Genomic DNA, 27,500 nt, shown 5'->3' on the forward strand with positions numbered 1-27,500 from the left:
AATTGAAGAAGGATAAGTATATAAAACAGGGTACTCATTGGAAAGAGTACTACACAGAACATATAAGTATATGAATAAATAGAATACTAACAGAAAAGAATAGCTGGATGGTAAATTATTGAAAAGAGAAAACTCGGCCCGTTACGCTCACACTGCTTGATGTATTACTGAATAAAGGAATGTGCCATACTGTTCTGACTCAACTTTAGCTCAGGTCACATGCATCACTGTAGTTTGTACTTTAAATGTCTTATATGACATTGCTTAGTTCATGAACTGTGCAACCAAGAATGTCCTGTTTTCTTTAATAATAATTCGTGTTTTCTTTAAAAATGCCATTAATGTTCAGTACGTTATGTTATGAAGATAAGTTAGATTACCTTACACACAGCACCCCCAGGACCTTACAGACACCCTGCGTACCTTGCAGTACCCCAGGACCTTACAAAATCCCATGGGGACCTTACAGAACCTCATGGGGATCTTACAACCCCCACCCTGGGAAATTATAGCCCTTCCTGGGGACCTTACAGCTACCCTTGGGGACGTTACAACCCCTCTTTGGGAACCTTGCACCCCCCCTGGTACCTTGGCACCCTCCAGGACCTTACAGCACCCCCCGTGAACCTCCCTCCCTCCATCCACCTACCCCTCCCCTCCCTCCACCTACCACCTCTCCCTCCTTCCCTCCACATACCACCTCTCCCTCCTTCCCTTCACATACCACCTCTTCTAACCACACACCACCCCTCCCTCCCCTCCACATACCACCCCCCCTCTCCCCATACCCCCTCCCTCCCTCCATCCACCACCCCTCCCTCCCCTCCTACCCCTCCTTCCCTTCATACCATCTCTTCCCTCCCTCCACATACCACCCCTCCCCTCCCCTCCACATACCCACCCCCCCTCCTCCACATACCACCCCTCCCTCCCCCCACCACCACCCCCCTCCCCACCCCTGCCTCCCACCACCCCTCCCTCCCTCTGCCACCCCTCTCCCTCCCTCCAACATACCACCCCTCCCTCCCCTCACGTGGAAATGGAGTGTCTACTTTTCAGGAAATGAATTTTCTAAAACTTTTTCGTGGAGGTAGATTATCGACTTTTTGGAGATATTAACATAATTTCAAAGTAGTTATTATAGAAAACGGGAAATTTGTATCACAGAAAATGTGAAATATTTCTACTTACCAGGAAAGTTGGTTATCTACTTATCATAAGAAAACGGGAAATTTGTATCATAGAAAATGGGAAATATCTACTTTCCGGGAAAGTTGGTTATCTCTTTCCCGAAAAGTAGATAGATTACCTACTTTTCGGGAAAGTAGATTATCGACTTTTCGGGGAAGTAGATTTTTCGAATTTGAAATATTACCTAATTTGCAAGTAGATTATCATAAAACAGGAGAAATTTGTATCATAAAAACTTCAGGAAATATCTACTTTCCAGGAAGATTGGTTATCTACTTGCCGAAAAGTGATAGACTCTCTTTTCGGAAAATGAATTATCAGGCTTTTCGGGGAAGTAGATTTTCAGGCTTACAGAAATATTGCCTAATTTTTTGCGAAGTAGATTATCATAGAAACAGAAATTTTGTATCATAAAAACTGGGAAATATCTGGAAATATTACTAATTTTGCGAAGTAGATTATCATAAAACGGAAATTTGTATCATAAAAAGCGGAAATATCACTTTCCGGGAAAGTTGGTTATCTACTTTCCCGAAAAGTAGTGATTTTCTACTTTCAGGAAAAGTAGATTATCGACTTTTCGAAGTATTTTTCGAATTTTGGGAAATATTACTAATTTTGCAAGTAGATTATATAGAAACAGGAAATTTGTATCATAAAAATGGGAAATATCTACTTTCCGGGAAAGTTGGTTATCTACTTTCGAAAAGTAGATTATCTACTTTTCGGGAAAGTAGATTTCGACTTTTCATGAGTGGATTATCGACTTTTAGGAGATATTAACATATTTTCCAAAGCAGATTATCATAGAAAACGGAAAAGTAGATAGCCAACTTTCCCAGAAAGTAGAAATATTTCACATTTTCTGTGATACAAATTTCCCGTTTTCTATAATAATCTACTTTAGAAATTATGTTAATATCTCCAAAAAGTCGATAATCTACCTCACGAAAAGTCGAAAATCTTTCGAAAAATCTTTTAAAGTAGATAACCAACTTGGAAAGTGAATATTTCCCATTTTCTATGATACAAATTTCCCGTTTCGCAAAAATTAAATATATTCCCAAGTCGAAAATCTACGAAAATCGATAATCGAAAAATCTATCTCGGGAAGTAGATAACAACTTTCCCGAAAAAAATCGATAATCTACTTTCAGAAAAATGAAAATCTATCTTTTCGGAAGTAGATAACCAACTTTCTAGATATTTCCCATTTTTATAGTACAAATTTCCGTTTCTATGATAATCTACTTCAAAAATTAGAAAATCTACTTTCAGGAAAGTAGATAACCAACTTTCCGAAAGTGAATATTTCCCAGTTTTATGATACAAATTTCCCGTTTTCTGATAATCTACTGCAAAATTGGTAATATTTCCCCAAAATTCGAAAATCTACTTCCGAAAGTCGATAATCTACTTAAGAAATAGAAAATCTATCTACTTTTCGGGAAAGTAGATAACCAACTTTCGGAAAGTAGATATTTCCCATTTTCTATGATACAAATTTCCGTTTTCTATGATAAGTAGGTAACCAACTTTCCCAGAAAGTAGAAATTTCACATTTTCTGTGATACAATTCCGTTTTCTATAATAATCTACTTTGGAAATTATGTTAATATCTCAAAAAGTCGATAATCTGCTTCACGGGGAGGGGTGGTATGTGGAGGAGGGAGGTGGTATGTGGAGGGAGGGGTGGTGTGTGCAGGAGGGAGGTAGTATGGGAGGGAGGAATGTGTGGAGATGCGGAGAGGAGAGATGTTGTGTGGAGGGAGGGAGGTGTGTGTGGAGGGAAAGGGTATGTGGAGAGAGATGATGTGAGGGAGTGGTGTGTGGCATTAGGGTGGTGTGTGGAGAGGTGTGTGTGGAGGGAGGAGCGTGGCATGTGGAAGGGAGGGAAGTGTATGTGGAGAGTGAGAGGCGGTATGTGGAGGGAGGGGTGGTATGTGGAGGAGGGTGGAGGGAGGGTGATTTGTGGAGGGAGGAGGTGTGGTATGTGGAGGGGGGGTGTGGTATGTGGATGGAGGAGGGGTGGTATGTGGTTGGAGGGGAGGGGTGGTATGTGGAGGGGAGGGAGGGGTGGTATGGGAGGGAGGAGGGAGGTGGTATGTGGGAGGGAGGGAGGGTGGTATGTGGAGGGAGGGAGGAGGGGTGGTATGTGGAGGGGAGGGAGGGGTGGTATGTGGAGAGGGGGGTGGTATGTGGAGGGAGGAGGGGTGGTGTGTGGCATTAGGAAGAGGGTGGTATGTGGAGGGAGGAGAGGTGGTATGTGGAGGAGGAGAGTGGTATGGGGAGGAGAGGTGGTATGTGGAGGAGGGAGGGGTATGTGGAGGGAGGGAGGAGGGGGGTGGGTATGTGGAGAGGGAGGGAGGGGTGGTATGTGGAGGGGGAGGGAGGGTGGTTGTGGAGGGAGGAGGAGGTGGTATGTGGAGGGGTGAGGTGTGGTATGTGGATGGAGGGAGGGTGGTATGTGGTTGGAGAAGTGGTATGTGGGAGGAGGGAGGAGGGGTGGTATGTGGAGGGAGGAGGGAGGTGGTATGTGGGAGGAGGAGGGAGGGGTGGTATGTGGAGGAGGAGGGAGGGGTGGGTATGTGGAGGAGGGAGGTGGTAGTGGAGGGAGGGAGGTGGTATGTGGAGGGGAGGGAGGGGAGGTTGTGTATGTGGAGGAGGGAGGAGAGGTGGTATGTGGAGGAGGGAGAGGTGGTATGTGGAGGGGTGAGGTGTGGTATGTGGAGAGAGGAGGTGGTATGTGGAGGAGGGAGGGAGGTGGTATGTGGAGGGAGTGAGGGGGTGGTATGGGAGGGAGAGGAGAGGGGTATGTGGAGAGAGGGAGAGGTGGTATGTGGAGGGAGGGAGGGAGAGGTCATTTTGGCCACTAACTACTCTGCAATCGAATCATGGACAACATATTTATAATCAGCAAGCTCAGGAGTACCCATACTGTGATTTTCAGCAAAATCTAATTTTTGGCCAAAAACCACCAAAAATGTAAGTCTGTGGAATAGTACGTGATATCAGGATGGGAAGGAGAAAGGAAACTCACAATGTGCTCTTTATATACATATTGTATTAGATGTACAGTGCAGCTTGGTGCTGGGAAGTGGCAGCGTGGTTACAAGCGTGATGTAGAGAGAGCTGGTTGGTGAGAGTGCTCAGAGGTGGACCAGCTTGTGGGTCGCCATGCTCGCCGGCGGGAGCAGGGGCCGCCAGGCAGGCATAGGAGGAGGAGGTGTTGCTTGCTGGTTGGTGTAGGTAGAAAGAGATAGGTTACCACGAGGTCAGGTCTTATATAGCGGACGTAGGCGTGGCTTATAGTTGACCTCCGTCATGTAAGGCGGCGCTGGTTGACCTTGACCACGAGTTACACTGGGGAATTCGCGGGTCGGCTACTCAGCGACAAACAGCATTTGTAGGGGAGGATCCTACAATACTCCTCCCCCCAGGCGGTGTAGGGGACTTGTTGTCTGCAGGGTTGCATGGCACATGTAGGCAGAACGGGCGGCGCCCATATGTTGAGCCATAACGTCGAGGCGTGTATAAGCCGGCCGCTAGTGGAGACAACTTTGTCTAGATACACGAGATCTGTGGGAGGAGAGAGGGAGAAGGAGGATTGTGGAGGCGATGGATGTTGTGCTTCCCTCGCGGCAGGTACAGAGTCCTCAGATGTGCCTGCTGGGGTGTGTGGGTCTGGGTCAGGAGCAGGGGCTGCGTCGGGAAGAGGTCCATGACAGCAGCAGGGTGCATGACAGCAGCAGGATCCACGACAGCAGCAGGGTGCAGGACAGTAGCAGAGAGTACCTGAGTGAAAAAAAGGGTGTGTGGGGCCGCACTCAGGCGCATGGGCCGCGTCGGGAGCAGATGGTGCTGCTGGGCCGGGGCGCATCTGAGGCAGGACAGGTGTGCTGGGGTCGATAGGACGTGGTGCTTGGGACAGGAAGAGAAGCTGGTGTCTGCTTAGAGAAGCAGTGCTGCTCTAGGGTGTCTAACCTGCGGTGTAGAGACAGTAGCTGTAGAGCCGATGAGAGCTGCCTCTGTGTGGATAAGCCAGTCTTCCATGTTGCTTGAAGACTGGGAGGTGATCGGTTTCTCCTCCATCCTGTGTAGTGCGAATCTCGGGGTCACCATTTGTGGGGTTGTGAGATGGTTCACTCTCAGGATGGGATGGAGAAAAACTCTAATGTGCTCTCTGTATACATATTGTATTGATGTCCAGTGCAGCGGTGCTGGGAAGTGGCGTGGTTACAAGCGTGATGTAGGTGAGCTGGTTGGTGAGGGTGCTCAGAGGTGGACCAGCTTGTGGGTCGCCATGCTCGCCGGCGGGAGCGAGGGCCGCCAGGCAGGAGGAGGAGGAGGAGGTGTTGCTTGCTGGTTGGTGTAGGTAGAAAGAGGCAGGTCACCACGAGGTCAGGTCTTATATAGCGGAGGTAGGCGTAGCTTAATAGTTGACCTCCATCATATAAGGCAGCGCTGGTTGACCTAGACCACGAGGCATACACTGGGGAATTCGTGGGGTCGGCTACTCAGCGACAAACAGCGTTTGTAGGGGAGGAATCTACTACAAGTCTTATATCTTACAAATTTTTTGACCAAAATATACATTTTTCTCAGAATTGAAATTTAAGGAGTTTAACTAATTAAGTACACCTTGGAAACCCATAGTTGATGAGTAATTGGCATTGAAAAATGTCAGTAAAATTATTCAAGGGTCATTTTGGCCACTAACTACTCTGCAATCGAATCGTGGACCACATATTCATAAGCAGCAAGCTCAGGAGTACCCATACTGTGATTTTCAACAAATTCTAATTTTTGGCCCAAAACCACCAAAAATGTAAGTCTTACACCAGTGGTGTCAAACTCAAAACCTTTCGAGGGCCAATTCTTATTTTAGTTACCCTCATCAGGGCCAACACAAGTGCTACATCACATATTTGCAGGATTGAAGTTTACAGCTTCACACATTGCCTTACCTGGCTTACTAGGAATACCTCATTTGGATTTGTCTGATATTAAGTATGAAAAATTCATTTTACTAAATAAACATTTTTATATCTATTTTTTTTCATAATTTCACAGGATGATAAATTTTACCATCATCCAGCAGGCCACACCTGACTATCCCAAGGGCCACATTTGGCCCACGGGCCATGACTTTGACACCCGTGGTATAGACGTTTTAGGCTGGATTACCCAAGATTATTTCGCCTGATGAACAAACACTCGGAACACTATCTGGGGGGTTATGTTATGTTTTTATCTTATGTGATGTTATGTTTCTTTATTTCTTGTGTAAGTTGTTGTGTTGTAAGCATTAAGGTGGTTTAATCATCAGGCAAAATAAGCTGGGGTGCCTAATCCTCAGGTGAACTCTTAAATTTACATTAACCTGTATTGCATTGTTTTATGTATTTCATTGTGAATACTGTACCATAAACCTGATGTGATATTAGAGGTTAATGTATAACTAAAGGAATTATACAACGTCTCAGAAAAATGTATATACTGTACACACTGCAATACAGATTTACGTGAAGACCGGATGAATGTTTGTATTACACCAGCAACATTGTCCTCACTTGTGGGAGACCTCACACATCAACAAGGACAATGTTGGTATCATATTACAAACATTCATGCAATCTCCATGAAAATCTGTAAGGCAGTGTGGATATACTTCTCTGAGACACCGTATACGTACATGTCTATGTCCGTCTTATGTCAGGGTCGTGTCTGAGGTGTTATGGCTGTACGGGCCATGACCCGTCTCGGCCCTACCACAAGATCACCAACAACCCAGCTTGTGTCAGTGGAGACTTTGACAGCTCTGAAGTACAGGTCTACCTCCACTATGGCAACTATGCATGCTTCGCCCTTACCTACACTGTGGGTAAGTGCATGAGGTTACCTGTACTGTATTGATGGTAGGTCATGAGGTTACCTGTACTGTATTGATGGTAGGTCATGAGGTTACCTGTACTGTATTCATGGTAGGTCTTGAGGTTACCTGTACTGTATTCATGGTAGGTCATGAGGTTACCTGTACTGTATTGATGGTAGGTCTTGAGGTTACCTGTACTGTATTGATGGTAGGTCATGAGGTTACCTGTACTGTATTGATGGTAGGTCTTGAGGTTACCTGTACTGTATTGATGGTAGGTCATGAGGTTACCTGTACTGTATTGATGGTAGGTCATGAGGTTACCTGTACTGTATTGATGGTAGGTCTTGAGGTTACCTGTACTGTATTGTGTGTTAATATTGAGAGAATCATGTCTTAGTGCCAAGTAGACTTAAGTGTGGGTTGAGTTAATTTAGGAGAGGAAAGTTTTGATTCTATTTTGTTTATTAAACTTGACAAATCTTGATGAAGTCTTTGTTATAGTTTACCTCATCAACATTCCACGAATATAATTTACGTATTTAATCCATTCAGGGAACACCTTTTATTACAGTACCTTTTATTACAGTAGTCTGTCTCAACCTTGGCTGTACACTTCATGCTTTATGGTGAGAGAGGATGAGTGAGATTGACGAAGAATCAAAGTAATATGCATAATTAAGAGTGAGACAGATTAAGTAAGCAGAGATAGATAATGAGAAAAAAAAGAGAGATAAAAAAGGTTCAAAAGTTACTTCTCATTAGAATTTAAGCCTCTTCTTCCCCAGACAATGAGAAGATGACGCAGCGTTACATGATCCCTACAGACAGTCCGGCGGGAAGGGCAGAAGCACAAGACGAGGCAGAAACAAGACTCTCTCGTTGGGGGTCGACGAAGACCTGGGTGGAGGGTTACTACTGCCAGACCGACCTGTGTAACTATGCTGATGCCAGGTCCTCCTCCTTCACCACCTTCGTCAGTCTCGCCTTCTTGTTCCCACTTTTTACCTGTATGCTCTAAACACACTTAACATATTGAAAAGTATTTGGAAATTCATGTGTTAAGAAATAGATTGTGTCTGTAAATTCTTGGCATTTACCAAGTCTAAGTAAAACCTGTTCCAAATAAGTATTTTTTCCATTATACTTAGTGTCCCTCAGTTCTTGTGGTTTAAGATTCCTTGTATGCTATCCTACAAGACTTTGAAGCCACTATCAAGTTTCAAACAATTCTGATTTGTTTTCACATTCTGCACTATGATAAGTTTATATAATGATCTGCAAATTATGTCATATATTCATTAAATATCTGAAATACTTTGTTAATTATGTTAATATTCAGTAATTCTCTGATAGTGTATACAGTGTTCCAGATTCCCCAAAAGACTCATCTGCAAATAAAGTGTTAAATTGTACAAGTATTTTAGACTTAATGCCCCATTATAGTTTTCTTGAAGGAGTGAGGTACCTACCATAACAATACTGAGAGGGAGGTAGGTAGGTAGGGGAAAGGTGTTCAAATATGAGAACTGGGACAATATGTACAGATGATGCCACAGCCTTATGAAGACTTCCTGCTAAGAACAAAGAGATAAAGAGGTACTGTATAGGCAAGCAAACATCTCACCTGATGATTAGCTCCTCGAGCTTATTTCACCTGATGATTAAACATCCTAACACTAACCTCATCCCCCTAGAGTCTAGACAGTGTTAGTGTTTAATCATCACTTGAAATAAACTTGAGTGCCTAATTTTCAAATGATTCAAATAAACAAAATTATAGTAACAAACTACCTTGATGCATATGATGGACTCGCTGCTGGGAAAAGGGATATACCTTAAATAATAAAATAAATCTTTAATGCACAAAATTAGGAATGTTGACTTCTGTATACAGTAACTGTTTCCTCACAACCTTCCATCTTCATTTAACGTCAATATCCATACAAGATTTTTATGATTCCTCCTGACTCAACCTTAGTACCGTGTGTATAATATTATCAACACAAAACGTATTTCAATACATACAGAGGTTGATTTAGGACTCGGAGGCACCATGATGGACTTTTAGACTTCATCTGACTTGCTGACTTCCCCTCATAGACTTCTTGACTTCACAGGTTGACTCCCTCACATCAAAGGTTAACTCCCTCACTTCAAAGGCTGACTCTCTCACTTCACAGGTTTCCTCCTTCACTTCACTCGTGGACTCCGTGGCATCGCTGACCTAACGTCTGATTCATGCAGTTCACTCGTTGACTCCTCGGACCTACTCGGACTGTCTACCATTTTAGAACCATTGCTCGATGTGTCTACTCTGTTTGATCCTTCTGATGTGTCTTTTAACCTTTTACTTCTACTCATTGACCTTTTTGATCTACTCCTTGACCTCTTTGACTGACTCCTTGACATTTTGGATCTACTTCTTGACTTTGACTTACTTCTTGACCTTTTGGATCTACTTCTTGAGCCTTTAGATCTACTCCTTGAACTTTTAGACCTACTTCTTGACCTTTTGGATCTACTTCTTGACCTCTTGGATCTACTCCTTGAACTTTTAGACCTACTTCTTGAGCCTTTAGATCTACTTCTTGACCTTGAGCTTCGAGAACTCCTCACTGAACCCCTCCTGCTGCTGGCCTTGGTGCTCCTTTCTGAGTGTGTTCTGAGGAGGAAGGAGACACATCAACACAGAACCTCAGCAGAAATAAGGTTGTCATGTTAGGTGTGTCAGTCAGTGAGTTTAAAGTATTGAATTGTATTGATGAAGTAGGAAAGAGACTGTTAAAAGGAAGGGTGGAAAAATGGCTGTAAAATGATGATAGTGATCAGTGGTAGTGATTGATGATGAAGATGGGGAGTGATGATGATAATGATGTAAGTATATATGTATGTATGTGAATGTATGTATGTATGTATGTATGTATGCATGTATGTACAGTATGTACTGTATGTATATATGTACATACTTGAGATCTTATTGAAGTATTAGTTACTCTAACTATGGAAGGTTAGGTTATACAAACCTGAGAGAATGTTTTGGTGTCTGAGAGTTCCTTGGATACTCAAGTGGCTGCCTGTCCTGGTCAGTGCGCCAGAAGGCATTACCCGGGTTGTGGTAAGCATGAAGGAAGTTACACTGTCCCCCTTTAGGGCACTGTTGGCGCCAGTACAGTCCTGAAATTATATAAACAAAAGGCTTCAGTGTAGCCACGAAGAAATTATTCAGATCCCCTGAAGATTTGCCCCCAGCCCCAGCTTATTTCGCCTGATTAAACATTCTTACGTTATTTGGGGCCGGATTACATTAACTTAAGTTAGTTTAAATTACAAGAGCATTAGGATAGGTTAAAATACAGTGGATTAGTGTCAGATTAGGAAAAGTTTGTGTTAGATTAGGTTAAGTTATTGTTACTGTAGATGATGTTAGGTTAGGTTAAAATACAGTGGATTAGTGTCAGATTAGGAAAAGTTTGTGTTAAATTAGGTTAAGTTATTGTTACTGTAGATAATGTTAGGTTAGGTTAGATTAGATTAGGTGGTTAATCTACAAGTGAAATAAACTGAGGTTTCTTATCTTCCTGTGATCCAAACTTTGTAACCTAACAAGTTTTTTGCTACCTGCTGAAATTAATAACAAAATATAGATAAAGATATTAAATTAATATCTAATAATTAAATTTCCCCATTAACATGAATATATTATTGAAATGCTTTATATTGTTTTCTGCTTCAAATGCATACATAATAAAAAAAAAATACAGTATATAGATTAACATGACTACAGTATATTATCCAAGTGTAAATCTTAGGGATCCATCTGCCCCAGTAAGATTAACCACTTGTGTCTTGGGTCCTCTCGCTGCTGAATAAAATCATCCGCCGTTAAGCAATTAAAATATTAAAAGTGGCGCCCCCCATAGTGAAAGGGTTAACTTAATTCATAAGGAGCATGGAAAAATGACTGATAGAATCTTTAAAATTTTTAGTAAGACATCTCATACTGACCACACAGAGCAGACTTCCACCGCTCTATCGTCACAAACAGACAAGTCAGCTGACGACCCGCGTACCATCGTCCATTAAACATAGTTCTTGCTCTCACGGCGTCTTCCTCTTTCGTGTATTGTACGTACACATTCCCACGCAGATGAGGACTTGTGTTGGCACAAACTTTGAACTGAATTACGTTCCCACAATGCTGGAATTCCGGCAATGTGTCTTCGAAGAAATCCCTATTGAACAAGATAAAGGAAAACCTGTACAGTTTTATATCGCTGTCTTTCTGTATTTACAAATTAGCAAAACTCAAACTTGTCATATAACTCTACAAAAGTTATGACCCGGGAAAGATGATATAATATGTCTCTCTCTTCCCTATCATAGACTGTCTCTTGGTCTCTCAAATCTCTAAGTAATGTTACAAATATCACCAGTTTCATTTACAAAAATAGCCAGTAATGTATTTCCTTAACAAGATAAACTACACAAAAATTAGCAAATGCTCTTAAGATGTAAACATAAACATACTACATACATTAAATATTATTCACTTGTAATAAAACCTATACAATGAATAACAATATCTTGAGATGAAAACATGAATAGGCCATGTACATTATACAAGACTTCACCTTGGTCAACGTACCTAAAATTTTCATATGTTTCTGAGTCAGTGTACTCCAGGGCGATGTCAGCGTCATTACCATCAATAGCCATCTGCTCCATCCCGAAGTTAGTGTACATGTTGGGCAGTAAGATGGTCTGGCTGCTCTCTGGGTAGTCGTGCTCTCTGGAAAGGTTAATTGGGGTGAAACCAGACCAGTACTATTGATATTTAATAACACCATTATAATTTATAAGTCAAAAGGGGAGCTATCATAGTTAATAAAGATGGAGAATAATGCTTACAGGCATCCCTAGATTTATGAAAGGGTTTTGTTCCTGAAAAATAATTTGTATATTGATCCTTTCCTGAGGTGCTGAAGAGAAGTGACATATCATATACAGTAGATGGACTGACTAACAGGTGGGTGGGGGTTATACTATAAGCCTTTCATCTTCAACGGTGGCGACAAAATCTTTGACGCTATAGGTAGTGAAAAATCATACTGCAGAGAATTCCACAAAGCTGTAACTCGTGGTAATTATGATGGAAAATACTAACTGTGAATATCATCTGAGCTCCTGTAGTCTCACAAACATACAAACACACACGACTGACATTTCTATACAGGCAATCCCTGATTTACGAAGATCCCGTCAACAAAAATCTGAAGTTACGAAAAAAACATTTGCCCAGGTGTCGAATTATCCAAGAAAAGTCCTAAGTTATGAAAAAATGTTGTCTCTGTAATGACCAGGACAGAAGACACTACAGTACTGCATGTGTGTTCCATCAACTTGTCTGCTTCATACTGGCTTATAGTGTAGTATTGTACAGTACAGTACAGTATAGTAGAGTACAGCACAGTACAGTACAGCACAGTACAGTACAGTACAGTACAGCACAGTATAGTACAGTACAGTACAGTATAGTAGAGTACAGCACAGTACAGCACAGTACAGTATAGTATAGTATAGTACAGTACAGTACAGTACAGTACAGTACAGTACAGTATAGTATAGTACAGTACAGTACAGTACAGTACAGCACAGTACAGCACAGTACAGCACAGTATAGTACAGTACAGTACAGTACAGTACAGTACAGTACAGCACAGTACAGTACAGTATAGTAGAGTACAGCACAGTACAGTACAGCACAGTATAGTACAGTACAGTATAGTAGAGTACAGCACAGTACAGCACAGTATAGTATAGTACAGTACAGTACAGTACAGTACAGTACAGTACAGTACCGTACAGTATAGTACAGCACAGTACAGTACAGCACAGTACAGTACAGTACAGTACAGCACAGCACAGTACAGTACAGTACAGTACAGCACAGTACAGTACAGTACAGTACACACCAGTGACAACAACAGCCCATCTGTCTATCCATCACTCACAACACGTCATCCACACAGAGACGTCACATCAATCACTTCCAAAACATCTACAATCACCACACAATCCTGCCCACTTACACGTTCCAACAACACTCGTTCACACTTTCCAATTTTGTCCAATTTGCTGTTGATTTGCACCAACTACAAATTTCTTCCTCATATAAAAGATAAATTAAATTCTGTCTCTAAACCTGTTATGGACCTTAGTAGCAAAATGTGACATCAAACACATTTGAGTCTCCTATCTGGATCACAATTTGAATATTCCTGAATCAATGGCAACACCAAAGGATACACTCACACTGCTGGCTCACAAAGTTACCTCGAGCACTGGAGACCAAAGCGACAGGCTCCAGTCTTGGTAAAAAAAGGACAAGGTTCTCCTTTCTTATAAGTTAAATCCTTCCTGGTGAAGCCTGGTGGTGGCTCTGGGTTGTGTGTTACCTCATCCTCCCCCTAGAAGATTAAAACACAGGTAGAATTCATATACGTAATTACATTAATAATACATGATATACATAATAAAAATCTATCCATACAAATATGCATCCTATCCATTAGCATCAAGCTGTTTCATACATTCACAGTACAATCTTAGTCTCATACATCACCTTAGTCTCCACAGTTTCTCAGCAAACTTAACCAACATGTGAACATGGACACTTACTCGGACACCAAGAGAAGAAGAATATCTCTCCCATTATTTTCTTGAGGTGAGCTCATAATGTCAAGTTACAACATACCACATATTCATCCATATCTGCTGCTCTAGTGTCATCAATTTACACCCTCAGTCTCTCTCTCTCTTAGGGTCTGTGCGAGGTGTACTCTCACTCCCAAATGTATCTCTATAAATTTATATGAGACAATATGACACAACGGACGAAGGATTTTGATAACCCTACTTTCTGGAGTGACTGTACATCCAGGCTTGTTTCTTAAACTTTTCGACATAATAATTCTTTTCCGCCTAATTTCTTATCCAACATTTAACAGAAGCATAATCTGAGATCTACTGAAGATTATGACACCACAAAGGCTGAATACCATATGATAAATTGGATCTCTTTCACTGTTACAATGGATAAATACTGCTAAACTTCTGATGCTGGGGGACTTTGGACAGCAGAGAGGGAGGCAGACTGTGGTGCACCAGCTGATAAGTGACACGTACACTGGCTGCTGCTGTTATAAATACAGTATTTACTCTACGACTGCTGACTTGTATACACTGTATATATAGACCAAGATAATACACATAATATAAACTTTCTTCCTAATCACAGTCATACACAGACCTTCAAGAGCTACGAGTATTAACAGACTAATAATACAAAGAACACACTTAAGCTTCACTCTATACAGTTCTTATTATCTTCACTGATATACAACATTAGATTTTATACAGTAATATATTAGTGATCAAAATGTATACCTGAAGAATAATGAAAGAATAAGTTTAATAACACAAGATGGGATATACCATCATCACTAACCTCTCTCAGGTTCCCAGTAGCAGCTTGTAGCAGGGCAGTCTGTTTGGGTGGATATGGCCAAGCAATTGGTTACTAAGCTGTAACACTTGAGTTAAGGCAAAATGAGGGATAAATACATAAACAATATTGCTCTAACCACTGCATACTTATATCTTGGCCAAAATCTTACTAATATAAATGTCTACTGTAAAAGAAAGTGAAACTGTAAATCTAATGAGCCATTCCCACACCAAAAGCAGAGGAGACAGAAGCTCCCACAAACACTGTAACTGTGGCTACTGGTGTACTGACAAGAGAGATAACTAAATACCTACTTCTCTAAGGAGAAAAGTATGTCAATCTGGATGAGGCAGAAACATCATCATGCACTTAAGCTCTTTGGTAAAAATAAGCCAGAAAATGGAGCTAAAGCTATGAGGGAAGTAAACCTTTCACGTATCCGTTGAGACATTGTTACATAACTATTTGACAAATTTCATAACCGAATGACAGAACACATATTGAACGACACTCTAAAATAACTGTTCATTCATGCTAACGGAAATGATTGACATAAGTTATGAAGTTGACAGACGTGAACAATAAACCGACAGTCTACATATAGTTTGAGAATGTAACAATTGGAGAATGACATACCACCAACAGTTATTTTAGATTGTCATTCGATGTGTTCTGTCATTCGGTTATGAAATTTGTCAAATAGTTATGTAACAATGTCTCAACGGATACGTGAAAAGGTGTATTACAACAGTGTAATTAACATATTTCAAGCCACTTTATTTCTAGTCTTGTTCTCTCCCGGAGCTTCTGCCCCATGTACCAAACCTGTGTCTATAGTGTCTTAACTGTCCAATTGCTGGAAGATCTTCATAGACAACTCCAGTTATTATTCAGTTTTGTTGACATTATCTCAATACCAATAAATTTTACACACTTTCAGTCCCTAACAGCTGCATGTATCGAGCTGTATGTTGAGTTGTCCTTGATGAGGCTTTACAGTTATCACTCTACTTTGTGAGTGTGGGAAGGCTTATAACAGACACACCACACTAAATATTAAGACCAACAAATTTTTATATTTGACAGCAGCAAATTTTTTTTTCTTTAGAGGTGCAAGACACTGATTTAAAACAATTGGAAAAGACTTGTACTTTAACAAAACAAATTTACTCTATAAACGCTACAGAAAAGACTAATATTTAATACATTTCTACAAAATTTTATTAGAGTCAATTTAACTAATTGAGACGTAAAGGATATTTTTATTGGTTGGTTGAGCCACACCTGTTCTTCTTTCTTACGCTCCTCTTCTTCCTTCTCCTTCCTCTGCTTTTCTTCCCATTCTTTCTTAATCAGAGCCTGCAACACAAAAATATGTCAATCATAAAAATAATTCAACACTAAGAATACAACAATGATGTATGTTAACTCACCTGCTTAAAAAAACACCTCACCATGCTTGGAAGACACACACCAAACTCTACTGTATATCTCTCACAAGTGTCATCTGAGAGAAGAATTCAACTTCAACACAAAAGTACGTACCACTCCACTGTACTGTACGAGGTTATGATCAGACTACTGGACAAACTCTGGACAGATTGAGAACTAATCCTGATGAAATCCACATGGTGTACTCTTTGACCACTGGGCAACGGGTAACACTATACTCATTCTTTTGTCACGTAACAGCTGATGAAGAACAATTAGTGTGAATGGAGGGAAGCAAGTGTGTGTTAAATGTGGTGTTATTATTTTCTGAGGCTGAACATAAACAAATGGCTGGCATTAACAAGAAACAACTGTATCTTAGCAGTCAACCAACTGACTGTAGCTTCCCTTACTCAATATTAACTGATTATCTAGATTAAGAGTCTCATGAAGTTTAGAAACAGGAGCACCTCCCACTCCATCTGGGAATCACCCTCAACAGTCATCCTAATTCTGTTGGTTGTAGCACTTGTGAGTACGTTACTCCCCCCCCCCACAATTAAAATGTTCTTAAATCTTCCTTTTTCACACCTCAGTGACCCTGAGTTTTTACTGTTCCTTAATCAGTGTCAATGTCCCCACAATAATGATACTAGTGTCATTCCCTTAGATGTGCTAGATAGTATGTGTTACACCACATTTACCCATGGTGTCGACACAATACTCCCTCATATCGTTCCTGATGTCTTTCTACAAAACTCACTGGGTTACACCAACCCAAACTGTAACTATTACTTTCCTGACTCCCCCGAGTTTAGTTCTAGTCTCCTACTACCTCATTCCTTCTCCTTGATTAGCCATAACATCAGCAGTATTCCCCTTCATCTAGATACCTTTTTAGATCAGTGTTTATCTTCTATTGCCCACAAATTTGATGTACTTGGATTCTGTGAGACCAAACTCACTGACGATACTGACCATTTGTATAACATTCCTAATTATAATAGACACTGCGTCAACACGTCACAACACAGTGGTGGTGTCGCCCTATATGTTGATATCAAGTATAACACTTCTGCAAGAGATGATTTAAAGGTTCAGGAGGAGTACATGGAGTGTGTTTTCATTGAATTACGTAACGACACACGAAATATCCTAGTAGGGATAATCTACAGAAGACCCCACACTTATGTAAGGAATTTTCTTGATAAATTTTTGGAGCTTATCTCAATCATAAGTTCAGAGAGGAAAGACTGCTACAACACAGGAGATTTCAACCTTGATCTATTAAAATCAGAAACCGACACCTCAGTATTAGACCTTCTTGCTACCTGTCATTCTAAACTCTTCTTCAACACTATAACCAAACCCACTAGAGTAACTGCCACCTCTGCCACTGTGATAGATCATATCTGGACTAACAACACTCCTAACAACCTAGCAAGTGGAATTATTTATAACAATATCTCAGATCACTTCCCAGTTTTTGCCATGTATAAAACAGCCACAAGACCTGAAAGGGCTAGTAGAGTCTCAATTCAATACAGAGACTACTGCGCCGACAACATGCTCCTTTTTGAAAACAACCTAATGAATGCTAACTGGGATCTTGTCTATACCTCCAACAACCCTAACGTGAACAGCTGTAACTTCTCTAGCATCTTCAATGCTTGCTTTGATAAAAGCTTCCCACTCAAGACTAAGTCAGAGAAAACTGTATCCATTTCCAAACCCTCTATCACAAGTGAAATTAAGATAATGATAAAGGAAAAACACAAACTCCAAAGGAAATTTGCAAAAAGACCCATAACTTTCGGTGATGCTTACCGAAGTATCAGAAATAGTGTAACTCAAGCAGTTAGAAATACCAGACATAACTATTATACAAATAAGCTCCAGTCAGCATCAGGCGACAGTAAGAAAACCTGGAATGTCATAAATTCTATTCAGAACAGGAACGCTCAGCCTTCGGACCCCCACTCAGCTTTTATGATAAACGATTCAGTTATTACGGAACCCTCCCTCATTGCCAACCACTTCAATGAATATTTTATTAATGTTGGCAAAAATCTTGTAGAGAGCATCCGTGATCACCATGAGGAATTTAGAGCCTACCTGCAAAACAGAAAGCAAAATGAACTATTCTTCTCCCCTGTCACAGCAGATGAATTACTGGCCATCATAAAAATGTCCAAAGATGCAGCAGAAGGCAAAGACAATATACCAATGAGCATCATTAAAAAAGTGGCCCACTTATTACTACCTGTTCTCCTCCACATTTGTAACTCCTCCTTCACTAGTGGTGTCTTTCCTGATAAACTGAAAATTGCTAAAGTCCACCCGGTATATAAAAAATCTGGGGACAAAGGTCTCTTCAAGAAATACCGCCCCATATCAGTCCTCCCAGCCTTGAGTAAGATACTGGAAAAGCTAGCATGTAATAGAATAAATTCCTTCTGCAATGCCAATGACATCTTTACAGACTCCCAGTTTGGATTTAGAGCTAGAAGGTCGACTGAGAGTGCTCTGCTATCCTTTACTAATGACATCTTAAATTCCTTTGATGACAGTCAGTTCACAGTCGGTATATTCTTGGACCTCTCTAAAGCCTTCGATACTGTCAACCATACCATCCTCCTTTAAAAGCTTGAACATTACGGCATTAGGGGCCTGTCCCACAATTGGTTTACCTCATATCTGTCCAACAGGATGCAGTATGTCTGTTATAATGACCACCAATCTGACTCCTCGCCAATCTTGTATGGAGTCCCCCAAGGTTCAATTCTCGGTCCAGTACTGTTTTTGTTGTACATAAACGACATAGTCCACGCCAGCTCACTCATAAAATACAACTTATTTGCAGACGATAGTAATCTTTATGCCAGCAACTCAGACCTCCATTCCTTGATGAGAACTATGAACACTGAATTAACTAAAGTGGGGACCTGGGTAATACGTAATAAACTGACCCTAAATCTTGAGAAAACCCACTACACGATCTTTCACAGAAGAAAATACTTACCTCCAGACTTGAACCCCCTGTACCTTGGTAATATAGTCCTCAAATGCGAACAAAATACTAAATTCCTCGGAGTTATTGTTGATGAGAAACTTAACTGGCGAAACCACATACAAGCCATTCACAGTAAAATCAATAAACAGTGCGGTATCATGTGTCACACTCGACAGTCACTCACTCTCACAGCAATGAAAGAAATTTATCATGATCTTGTTTACCAACACCTGATACACTGTCACACACTATGGGGGGCCTGTGGCTCTTCAAAAACACAATCTCTGGTTACTGCACAAAAGAGAGTTGTACGGATAATGACCTACTTGAAAAAAAAAGATCACACAAATGAAATATTTGCTATACTGTATTGAAATTTTTAAAATTCGAAGATATTAACACTTACTGCTGTGCCCTCTTTGTTTACAAATCTATCAATCACTTGCTTGACAATAATTACTTCCAGTTCCGGAATAATCAGAGATACAACTTAAGCCACCCAGAGCTACTAAGACCACCCTCATGCGCTCCTCTCAGTCCCAGACCTTCCTTTAAATCATCTCTAAATAAATATCTACCGAAGTATTAATATTTGTAACATGCTTACTTACTATATTTACAGTACCTGCTTTTATTGTACCACCAAATCCGTTTTATGGAGGTATCATGTAAATAAATAAGTAATTACCATTTGCAATAAACATAATTGCCAACTAGACATAATCCTGAAGCTCTGTCCTCTTGTTCAACCTTATTACTGCACAACCCAGGTTGTACTGCTCCCCATTATACTTATGTTTTAAAATTCCTCTAATTTATATATATATATATATATATATATACTATATATATATATATATATATATATATATATATATATATATATATATATATACATATATTTCATGTAAATCCACAATAATGTATATATGTATATGTATGTGTATATGTATGTATAAATAAATAAATAAGTAAATAAAAATAATAAATAATAAAATAAATAAATATTGAAGTGATAACGTGTGGTAACATTATGAGATGTTCTTATTACTACCATGCTATTGTACTATTCCAGATGATACTAAATGTTTATAATACTTCCTTGAGATAAATGTATAGTATATATCAGGTGCCTCAAAGAGAGCTCAGGTTCTCAACTGGCTCAGCCATGTTAATATTGTTATTTCTATCCACTCTGTATCTGTGTTTCTCTGGCTTAATAAAATATTTCAATGTTTCAATTCAAACCTCATGATTAAACCTTCTGTTAACCAGACCAAACCTAACCTAACCTAATCTAATCTAATCTTACCAACTCAAACCTATTGCGGAAGCATTAGGGTGGTTAATCTTCAATTAAACATACTAGGGTGTCTAATCTTCAGGTGAAATAAACTTGGGTGTCCATTTGTCAGGTGATCATACAAAAAGAGCAACAACACAGTATAGATGAGGTGTAGGTCACCACCTCTTGTTTCTCCAGCTGTTCTTGTTGTTGAAGGCGCCTCTGCTTCTCCCCAAGGAACATGGAGTGCAGGGCAGTATCACGCAACTGCCACTCTTCTCTTCTCCTGGCTGTCTCCTCCTCCTCCATCCTCCGAGCCTCTTCTTCCTAGCCTCTATTCTCTCCAGCTCCGCCACAAACACAGGGTCTCGTAACAAGGCTTCTCGTTCTGTACAATGTAAAACACGATAATGCTGCAATAACATGATGGTATCTAATATTTCAACATTAGAAAACTTACTGAATATAATTTTTTTTTTACATAAATGCTCACAAAAAGAGTTGGTGTCCTTTTCAGTGATGTAGTTAAGACAGACCCAGACCACAGACAAGACCATTGATTATTTTAGTGTTCATGGATCACCTGGAGATTTGAACCCCCAAGTGCTCCTGAAAGGCCTCCCTTCTAGTTTAACAAGCCTGAAGTTTAGTCGCCCTGAGACAATCTGGGTGGGTTAGAGGGGTGGGAGCTCATCTTCAGGTGATTCGTGAAGATTAAAGTGAATAATGGTCTCCTTTTTGGTCTCGGGATCAGTCTAAACTACACAATTAGTATTTATACTTAAACCAGTTGAGAGAAAGTTATAGCTATCACACAGTTCTGATCTTGGTACAAACATTTTATTGTTAATGTTATCATCATCATCACCATTACATTTTTAGGCACATTTTCCACTTTTGTTAGCCATGAGTACCTGATGGCATGGTCTCCTGGTTGCCATCATGCACACCACTTATACACCCAGAACAAGAGTCGAGTTAGAGCCTGGACAGAGCAGATGTAGTAGATAAATGTACAAAGTCGTACCTTCCTGGAGTTTTATTTCTCTCTCTTGGGCATTGCGCTGACGAACTCTCTCGCCGCCTCTCTCGTCGTACTAGTCTCCTACATGACTGATGACTGAAATATAATGGAAAAGTTGTTTTAGTCAAAGAAACATTAAATTATATTACCGAACAACATATATCTGAACAAACATATTCAAGAGTTAAGTCACTAAGTACTGTATATTGAAAACATTAAGTTTCTAAACGAATTTATCGCTGGATACTAAATCTTCATTTATAATTTCCAACCAGGCGAATAATCAGCAAGAAATCAAGACATGGATAGATCATGAAAAACGAAGAATGAAATTTTTCTTTATTCATGATTCCAATATGGCTGCTTAAAAACCCTGTGTGTAACACTATGTATTTCTGACGATGGCAGTCTCGAAGGGGAGGTAAGAATACTTGGTAATAGTTCTTCGGTCTCATTACAAAATAAAATTACAGTTAAAAATCTGCAACAAAATATTATGGTGAATATGCAGTTTGGGTAACTTCAATACTTCATAGTTTGGATATTAACTCATAAAATTAATTGACAATACTCTTGTGGTCAGGGGCGATTCTCGGGGGGACCAGGGGGGGCCATGGCCCCCTCAGATCTTGGGTTGGCTCTCTGGTTGTTCCCCACTTTATATTCTCAAAATTGTAATTCCAAAAACATTCCCAAAACCAGGAAGTGAGTCAAGTGTCTCATGTACTGGGCGAGCCGCATGCCAGATGCAGGCATGGGTGGTGGTGGTGAGGTGAGATCGGTGAGGTGAGGCCGGAGGCGAGGTGGAAGGGTGCAGATATGCGGGGTGGGGTCACATCACAGTGTATATAAACAAACTGCCTTGTCGGTGATGAACATTACCACTCTGTATTTCCACTGAGGAGGGTGACAGACTGACAGTAATTGTCGAATTGTCGCCAGAAACTACCCAGGAGAAATATTCGTCTGCCACAGTGCCACTGTGGGTTTTTTTACTTGCTAAGTGAGGTATGTTTAGAGAACATGTGAGTAATTTTTAACTATAGGAGTAATATACAATCAGTCAATCTCAATCATTCAGTTCAAGTGGCTGTAGTTGAGCTGAGCTGTACAGTATAAGGTAAATCAGTACAGTCCATCAGTTATATCATTACAAATGTAGGCCTAAAAGCATTCTCATGACATATTATATGTCATAAGAATATATAATTAATATGTCATGAGAATGCTTTAGGCCTACATTTTGTATAATATCTGATGGACTTACTGCTTAACTTCTTGAATGATGAATGACTGACTCCTATAGTTAAAAAATGATCTACAATGTATATTAATAAAATAAGGTACAAGAATTGCATTAAAATAAGAAGCCGAGTGTCAGTTGCATCTCGCCAAGTCACCAGTGATAGGGTAACCTACACACATATTCTGCAATTGTTTATCTGTGATCAGGGATCACTGATCAGTAAGTACTGTATTTGCAAATGACTGAACTTATTATAATTTATAATTCATTGTAATAATGACGCAATTAATATTTAACTAGAGAAGCACGCTAACACGCTTCTATATTATGCTACGACGGATAGGTCGCAGCCTCGCAGGTTACGGAGAGACGTCATGAGAGACATCACTTCACATTTGTCAATCAAATTGGTGTAATAATGCCAAACACTGCATCTTGCAAGTTGTACACAAGTTTGGTTTTGCCCCCCCAACATTTACCTTGGCCCCACTTTCCGAAGGCTAGAAAAGCCATTGCTTGTGGTCCTAGTATATACAACAATATGCAAGAGTTACATTCAGGATATGAAAATACGGTATTATTTTCTTGTAGCACCGTTCATTCCTACCACTAATCTATTATCATATTTGAATAAGACGTCAAATTATAAGATAATTTTCATCTATTACATTACCGGTGGAAATGTATAATAATGGAGATAGCTTTTCCAAATAAATTTATATTTTCTTCCATTATTTCCTGCCATTATCGTCTGCCTCTCACCTAACACTGCGTGTCTCCTTCATAAATCATGACGCGCATGCGTACCCGTACAAGTCATGCGGCCAATCAAAAGCGTTTTTGCTAATTCAGAGTATATTTGGCCCAATCAAAATTGAGTTTTATTTTGGGTCTCTCATATTTTGAAATTCAAGTTCAGTTCCGACCATGGAAGTCTGCGATGGATGTCACTTAAAGTATATGGAGCTGATTGCGAGTTTTTTGAAAAAAAAACAAAACATAAAAACTATAGCATTTTTTTGATCGCATGGTGTTCTTCCAACCTCAGTAAAGTGTACTAAGAGCAAGACTGAATGTAAATATCGCAAAGACCAACATATGTGGCGTTGTGTAAGAATCCCAGAATGCAACGACGAACAAGAACCAGGCCAATAAGGTAAGAAATAGGTGATTCCATCATTTAGTGAAAGTCAGTTAAGTTAGGTCAGGTTAGGTTAGGTTAGGTTAGGTTTGGTTATTGTTTTTCTAGTGTTTTATTGTGTATTTGTTAGTCGCTTAGGCACTTTTTTTTTCTCGGAAAACGTCAAACGAAAAAAAAATCGCAAAAAAACCCTGGCTAATTTCCTCCAAAAAGGAAGGTCATATTCAGTCTCAGCACACACAAATACACTAGAAAAATATATTTTTAACTTGCTACAAGTGAACGGTGCTTCAAGAAAAATTTATCGAAAATACTTTTTTAAATTTCCAAATGCTTACCATATTCTTTTGGTTAATTCAAGTCTCATGTTGGTGCAGTCTTCATGTCACAGGTCCGTGTAGTGTAGCTCCACGGGTCACAGCTCCAAAATCTGTAATTATTGAAATCTTTAACTTTCAATTATATCAATATAAATATTGGATTACATGAAGATTAACCATTTTATTGTTAGTTTTAGAATGTAAATAGAAATAAAATATAACGTCATGCTGTATCTAGGCGTCTCCTTCCTTGCCATTTCTCAAGCATATTACTGCTCTGTTTATGTACAAACTGAACTAATGTGAACTTATAAGATGATTTTAATCCATCCACCTATCCATCCACCTATCCCTCCACCTATCCATCTCCCTATCCATCTACCTCTTGTCTCTGTCGTCTCTTGTAGGTGTTTGTTTACAAGTGGTGCCATTCACATCCTAAGGAATTTATTTGATATTCTGTATTTATTCTACTGGTATTCTAATTATGTAAAAACTTAACAAAAGTAATTAAAAAAAATAAAACAAATGTAATTAATGAGATAAAAAGGTGTTATGAAGATATATATATTAATTATAGTCATTTTCAAATTCACTGCTTAAAGCTTTTTGCGTATTAATAATGTTAAAGATTATTCCCAATAAAGGTGCTAAATTATTTATTTATCTGGCAATATAAACTATATAAGCCTATCATAATTTAATTTAAACTACCATAGGATTGTGTAGTTAGATCAATCGCCTATTATCTACTAAAAATAAGGTTTATTCTTTCTGTTCGTGGTAATGTCTAAAATTATTCATCAATCATTACAACAACTGCATCAATGTTTCGTTTTAACAAAATAATTCACATAACCAAGAGCTATATTTTCCATAATTTTTAATCGTGGATAGACGCACTTAAATACCTTATTCACTGGAGCCTAATACCTTGTAAGGGAAAGTATTAAGGGTGACAGATGTGGCGGGAAAACCAACTAATAATATTGGAACATGATGGGGTGTTTGTGTTTGTTTTATTGGATCTTTATAATACATATAATTAGTGAACAAGGAAAAACAGATATACAATTTTATAAACACAATTTTTACATTTATATCGTTATGGTCAATATTATGAATTTTTTTAAGAGACTTTACCCTGTTTCCTGACATGAGATAATACCCGTTCAAGTGGCGGATGTGTTTAACCATAAGAAAGGCTGCTACTGATAAGGTGAGCTCATTTAAGATAGTTTACTCAACTTTTTAGTTATTGTATAAGTGAATTTTCGTCTGATCAGATTATGTTGTCGAGTATCTGGGCTATAATTAAACAACTTAATGGATGGAACCAAAATCTGGGAAGACATCGTCACCAAACTTCTCGCGAATTATTAATAAGTAACGACATACAGTATAAGATCATTTATTTGGTAAATTTATTCAAGTTTTAGACGTTATCTCTTTATCAGACTCACGTGTTTTGCGTCAGCGTTTATAAATAAAATGCATTCTACGGCACACCAATCATGAGGGCCAGATTCAGGGGTGGGCAGAGTGGGCAGCTGCCCTGGGGCCTCCACGTATCAGGGCTGGTCGACCTGAAGCACATGAATGACTCCAGTCATGTCTCACTTTTGTGTGTGTGTGTGTTGGGAATTTGTACACTATCAATAAATATACAGTTAATTAAAAATTTCTCAATGTTCTAGTTTCCTCAATATAACTGCATATGGCTTCAAAATTCTCCAAAGAAGTGTTCAAATTTCAAAATTTTCCCGGGGGCCTTACAGCGCCCCCCGGAACTCCCAGATGTTTAGGCTCGCTTCACTCGCCACCCCACCCTCTTGGGGAGTTATAATGAGGGGGCCTCCACAAAGAGGCTGCCCATGGGCTTCCACAGGTCTAAATCCGGCACTGCCAATCATACGACCTAAAATGCATCAGTAAGGCGACAAGCAGACTTACGAACGATACCACATGACGGGGGAGAGGGGCTGATGTAACTACCCCTTATAATAAGATAATACAAGATTCTGTTCTCGTGAATGTTTCCTTATATTAAAAAAAAACAACAAATTTCTATTTAAAATTGAGTAGAGATGAACCTAAGTAAACAAAACCGAACCTAACCAAACCAAACTTAACTAAATTTAAACTAACGAAACCTGACTAAGACAAACCAAAGCAAAGGAAACCTATCCCGACCGAAAGAAAAAAAGAAAATCTAACTAAACCAAATCAAACTTGACCTAACCAAACCTAACCTAACCTAACCAATCCCAACCAAACCTAACCAAACCTAACCTAACCTAACCAATCCTAACCAAACCTAACCTAACCTAACCATTTATAGTGTTAGGGTGTTTAATCATCAGGTGAGATAAGTTTGGGGGTGTTAATCTTCAGGTGATCGCTACCGTGTGTTGAGGATAGCAAGGTGTAGAGTGCCTGGGCCAACTGTCGTGTTGAGAATAGTACAATGATTAATTTCTTCCTCCATTACCTTTAAATAGATAGATAGAGTATAATAAATTGATAGATAGAGAAATAGATAGATAGAGAGTATAAGAAATTGATGGATTGATAGATAGACAGATAATCAAGGCAAAGAGAATGACGAAAGAGAAACACACACACACACACACACACACACACACACACACACACACACACACACACACACACACACACACACACACACACACACACACACAAACACACACACACACACACACACACAGCGACATTTTCTTTTTGCTTCACTGATTTAAAAACCCATTAACATTATCTCGCTAAGATAACTCCGGGAGACACAAAGCTATCTTTTAAATCTCTCCTCTCTCTCTCTCTCTCCTCTCTCTCTCTCAGAAGAAAAACACGATCTGAACAGCATCAGCCCCAGCCATCCCCAGCCCCACCAGCCCCCCCAGCCCCCAGCCCCCCAGCCCCCCCCCCCCCCCCAGCCCAGCCCCCCCAGCCCCACAACTGACGTATCTCAAGAGTTAGTGTAAACTTTTTCTCCGCCGTCTTGTACTTTCTTGATTTGGGTGACCAGTTGCTGTTAAGGTTAGGTGAACAGCAGTGGCACAGCAGCGGCACTAGAACCAGGACAGCAGCGCACAGAACGGACAGCAGAGACACTAGAACCAGGGCAGCAGAACCTAGGAACCAGCAGCGGCACTAGAACCAGGACAGCAGCGGCACTAGAACCAGGACAGCAGCGGCACTAGAACCAGGACAGCAGCGGCACTAGAACCAGGACAGCAGCGGAACTAGAACCAGGGCGGCAGCGACTAGAACCAGGGCGGCAGCGGCACTAGACCCAGTACAGCAGCGGCACTAGAACCAGGGCGGTAGCGGCACTAGAACCAGGGTGGCAGCGGCACTATAGAAGCATCAGGAACAGCAGTAGTACAGTAAAACAGCAGTACCACAGCAAGAATGTAAATAGAACAGCAGTGTGCAAAAGCAACAGC

At 40.1% G+C, this 27,500-nt stretch overlaps 1 protein-coding gene across 1 annotated transcript; it reads right to left on the bottom strand.

Moving 5' to 3' along the window:
• Positions 1-8,909: 8,909 nt before the first annotated feature.
• On the bottom strand, positions 8,910-24,466 carry LOC121855710 (U2 small nuclear ribonucleoprotein auxiliary factor 35 kDa subunit-related protein 2-like). The gene is made up of 11 exons (XM_042350800.1): positions 24,419-24,466; positions 24,055-24,146; positions 21,333-21,425; positions 20,489-20,693; positions 15,861-15,935; positions 14,577-14,615; positions 13,403-13,536; positions 11,715-11,858; positions 11,075-11,301; positions 10,093-10,243; positions 8,910-9,731 (listed from the first exon to the last, which is right to left on the bottom strand). Exons 4-11 carry the CDS (start codon positions 20,612-20,614, stop codon positions 9,260-9,262), a joined length of 1,368 nt encoding a protein of 455 aa, XP_042206734.1. The 5' UTR covers positions 20,615-20,693; positions 21,333-21,425; positions 24,055-24,146; positions 24,419-24,466; the 3' UTR covers positions 8,910-9,259.
• Between the last annotated feature and the right edge of the window lie 3,034 nt (positions 24,467-27,500).

This window comes from Homarus americanus, unplaced genomic scaffold (genome assembly GCF_018991925.1).
Source record: "Homarus americanus isolate GMGI-L3 unplaced genomic scaffold, GMGI_Hamer_2.0 scaffold36191, whole genome shotgun sequence".
NCBI lineage: Eukaryota > Metazoa > Arthropoda > Malacostraca > Decapoda > Nephropidae > Homarus > Homarus americanus.

What these genes read in the sequence shown, in the direction of transcription:
- LOC121855710 (XM_042350800.1), bottom strand. Translation starts at nt 20,614, where the DNA reads ATGGAGGAGGAGGAGACAGCCAGGAGAAGAGAAGAGTGGCAGTTGCGT. An exon ending in AACAGCTGGAGAAACAAGAG is followed by an intron (nt 15,936 to 20,488) that starts GTGGTGACCTAC and finishes TTTGTGTTGCAG; the next exon opens with GCTCTGATTAAGAAAGAATG. An exon ending in GTGGAAGTCTGCTCTGTGTG is followed by an intron (nt 10,244 to 11,074) that starts GTCAGTATGAGA and finishes ATATAATTTCAG; the next exon opens with GACTGTACTGGCGCCAACAG.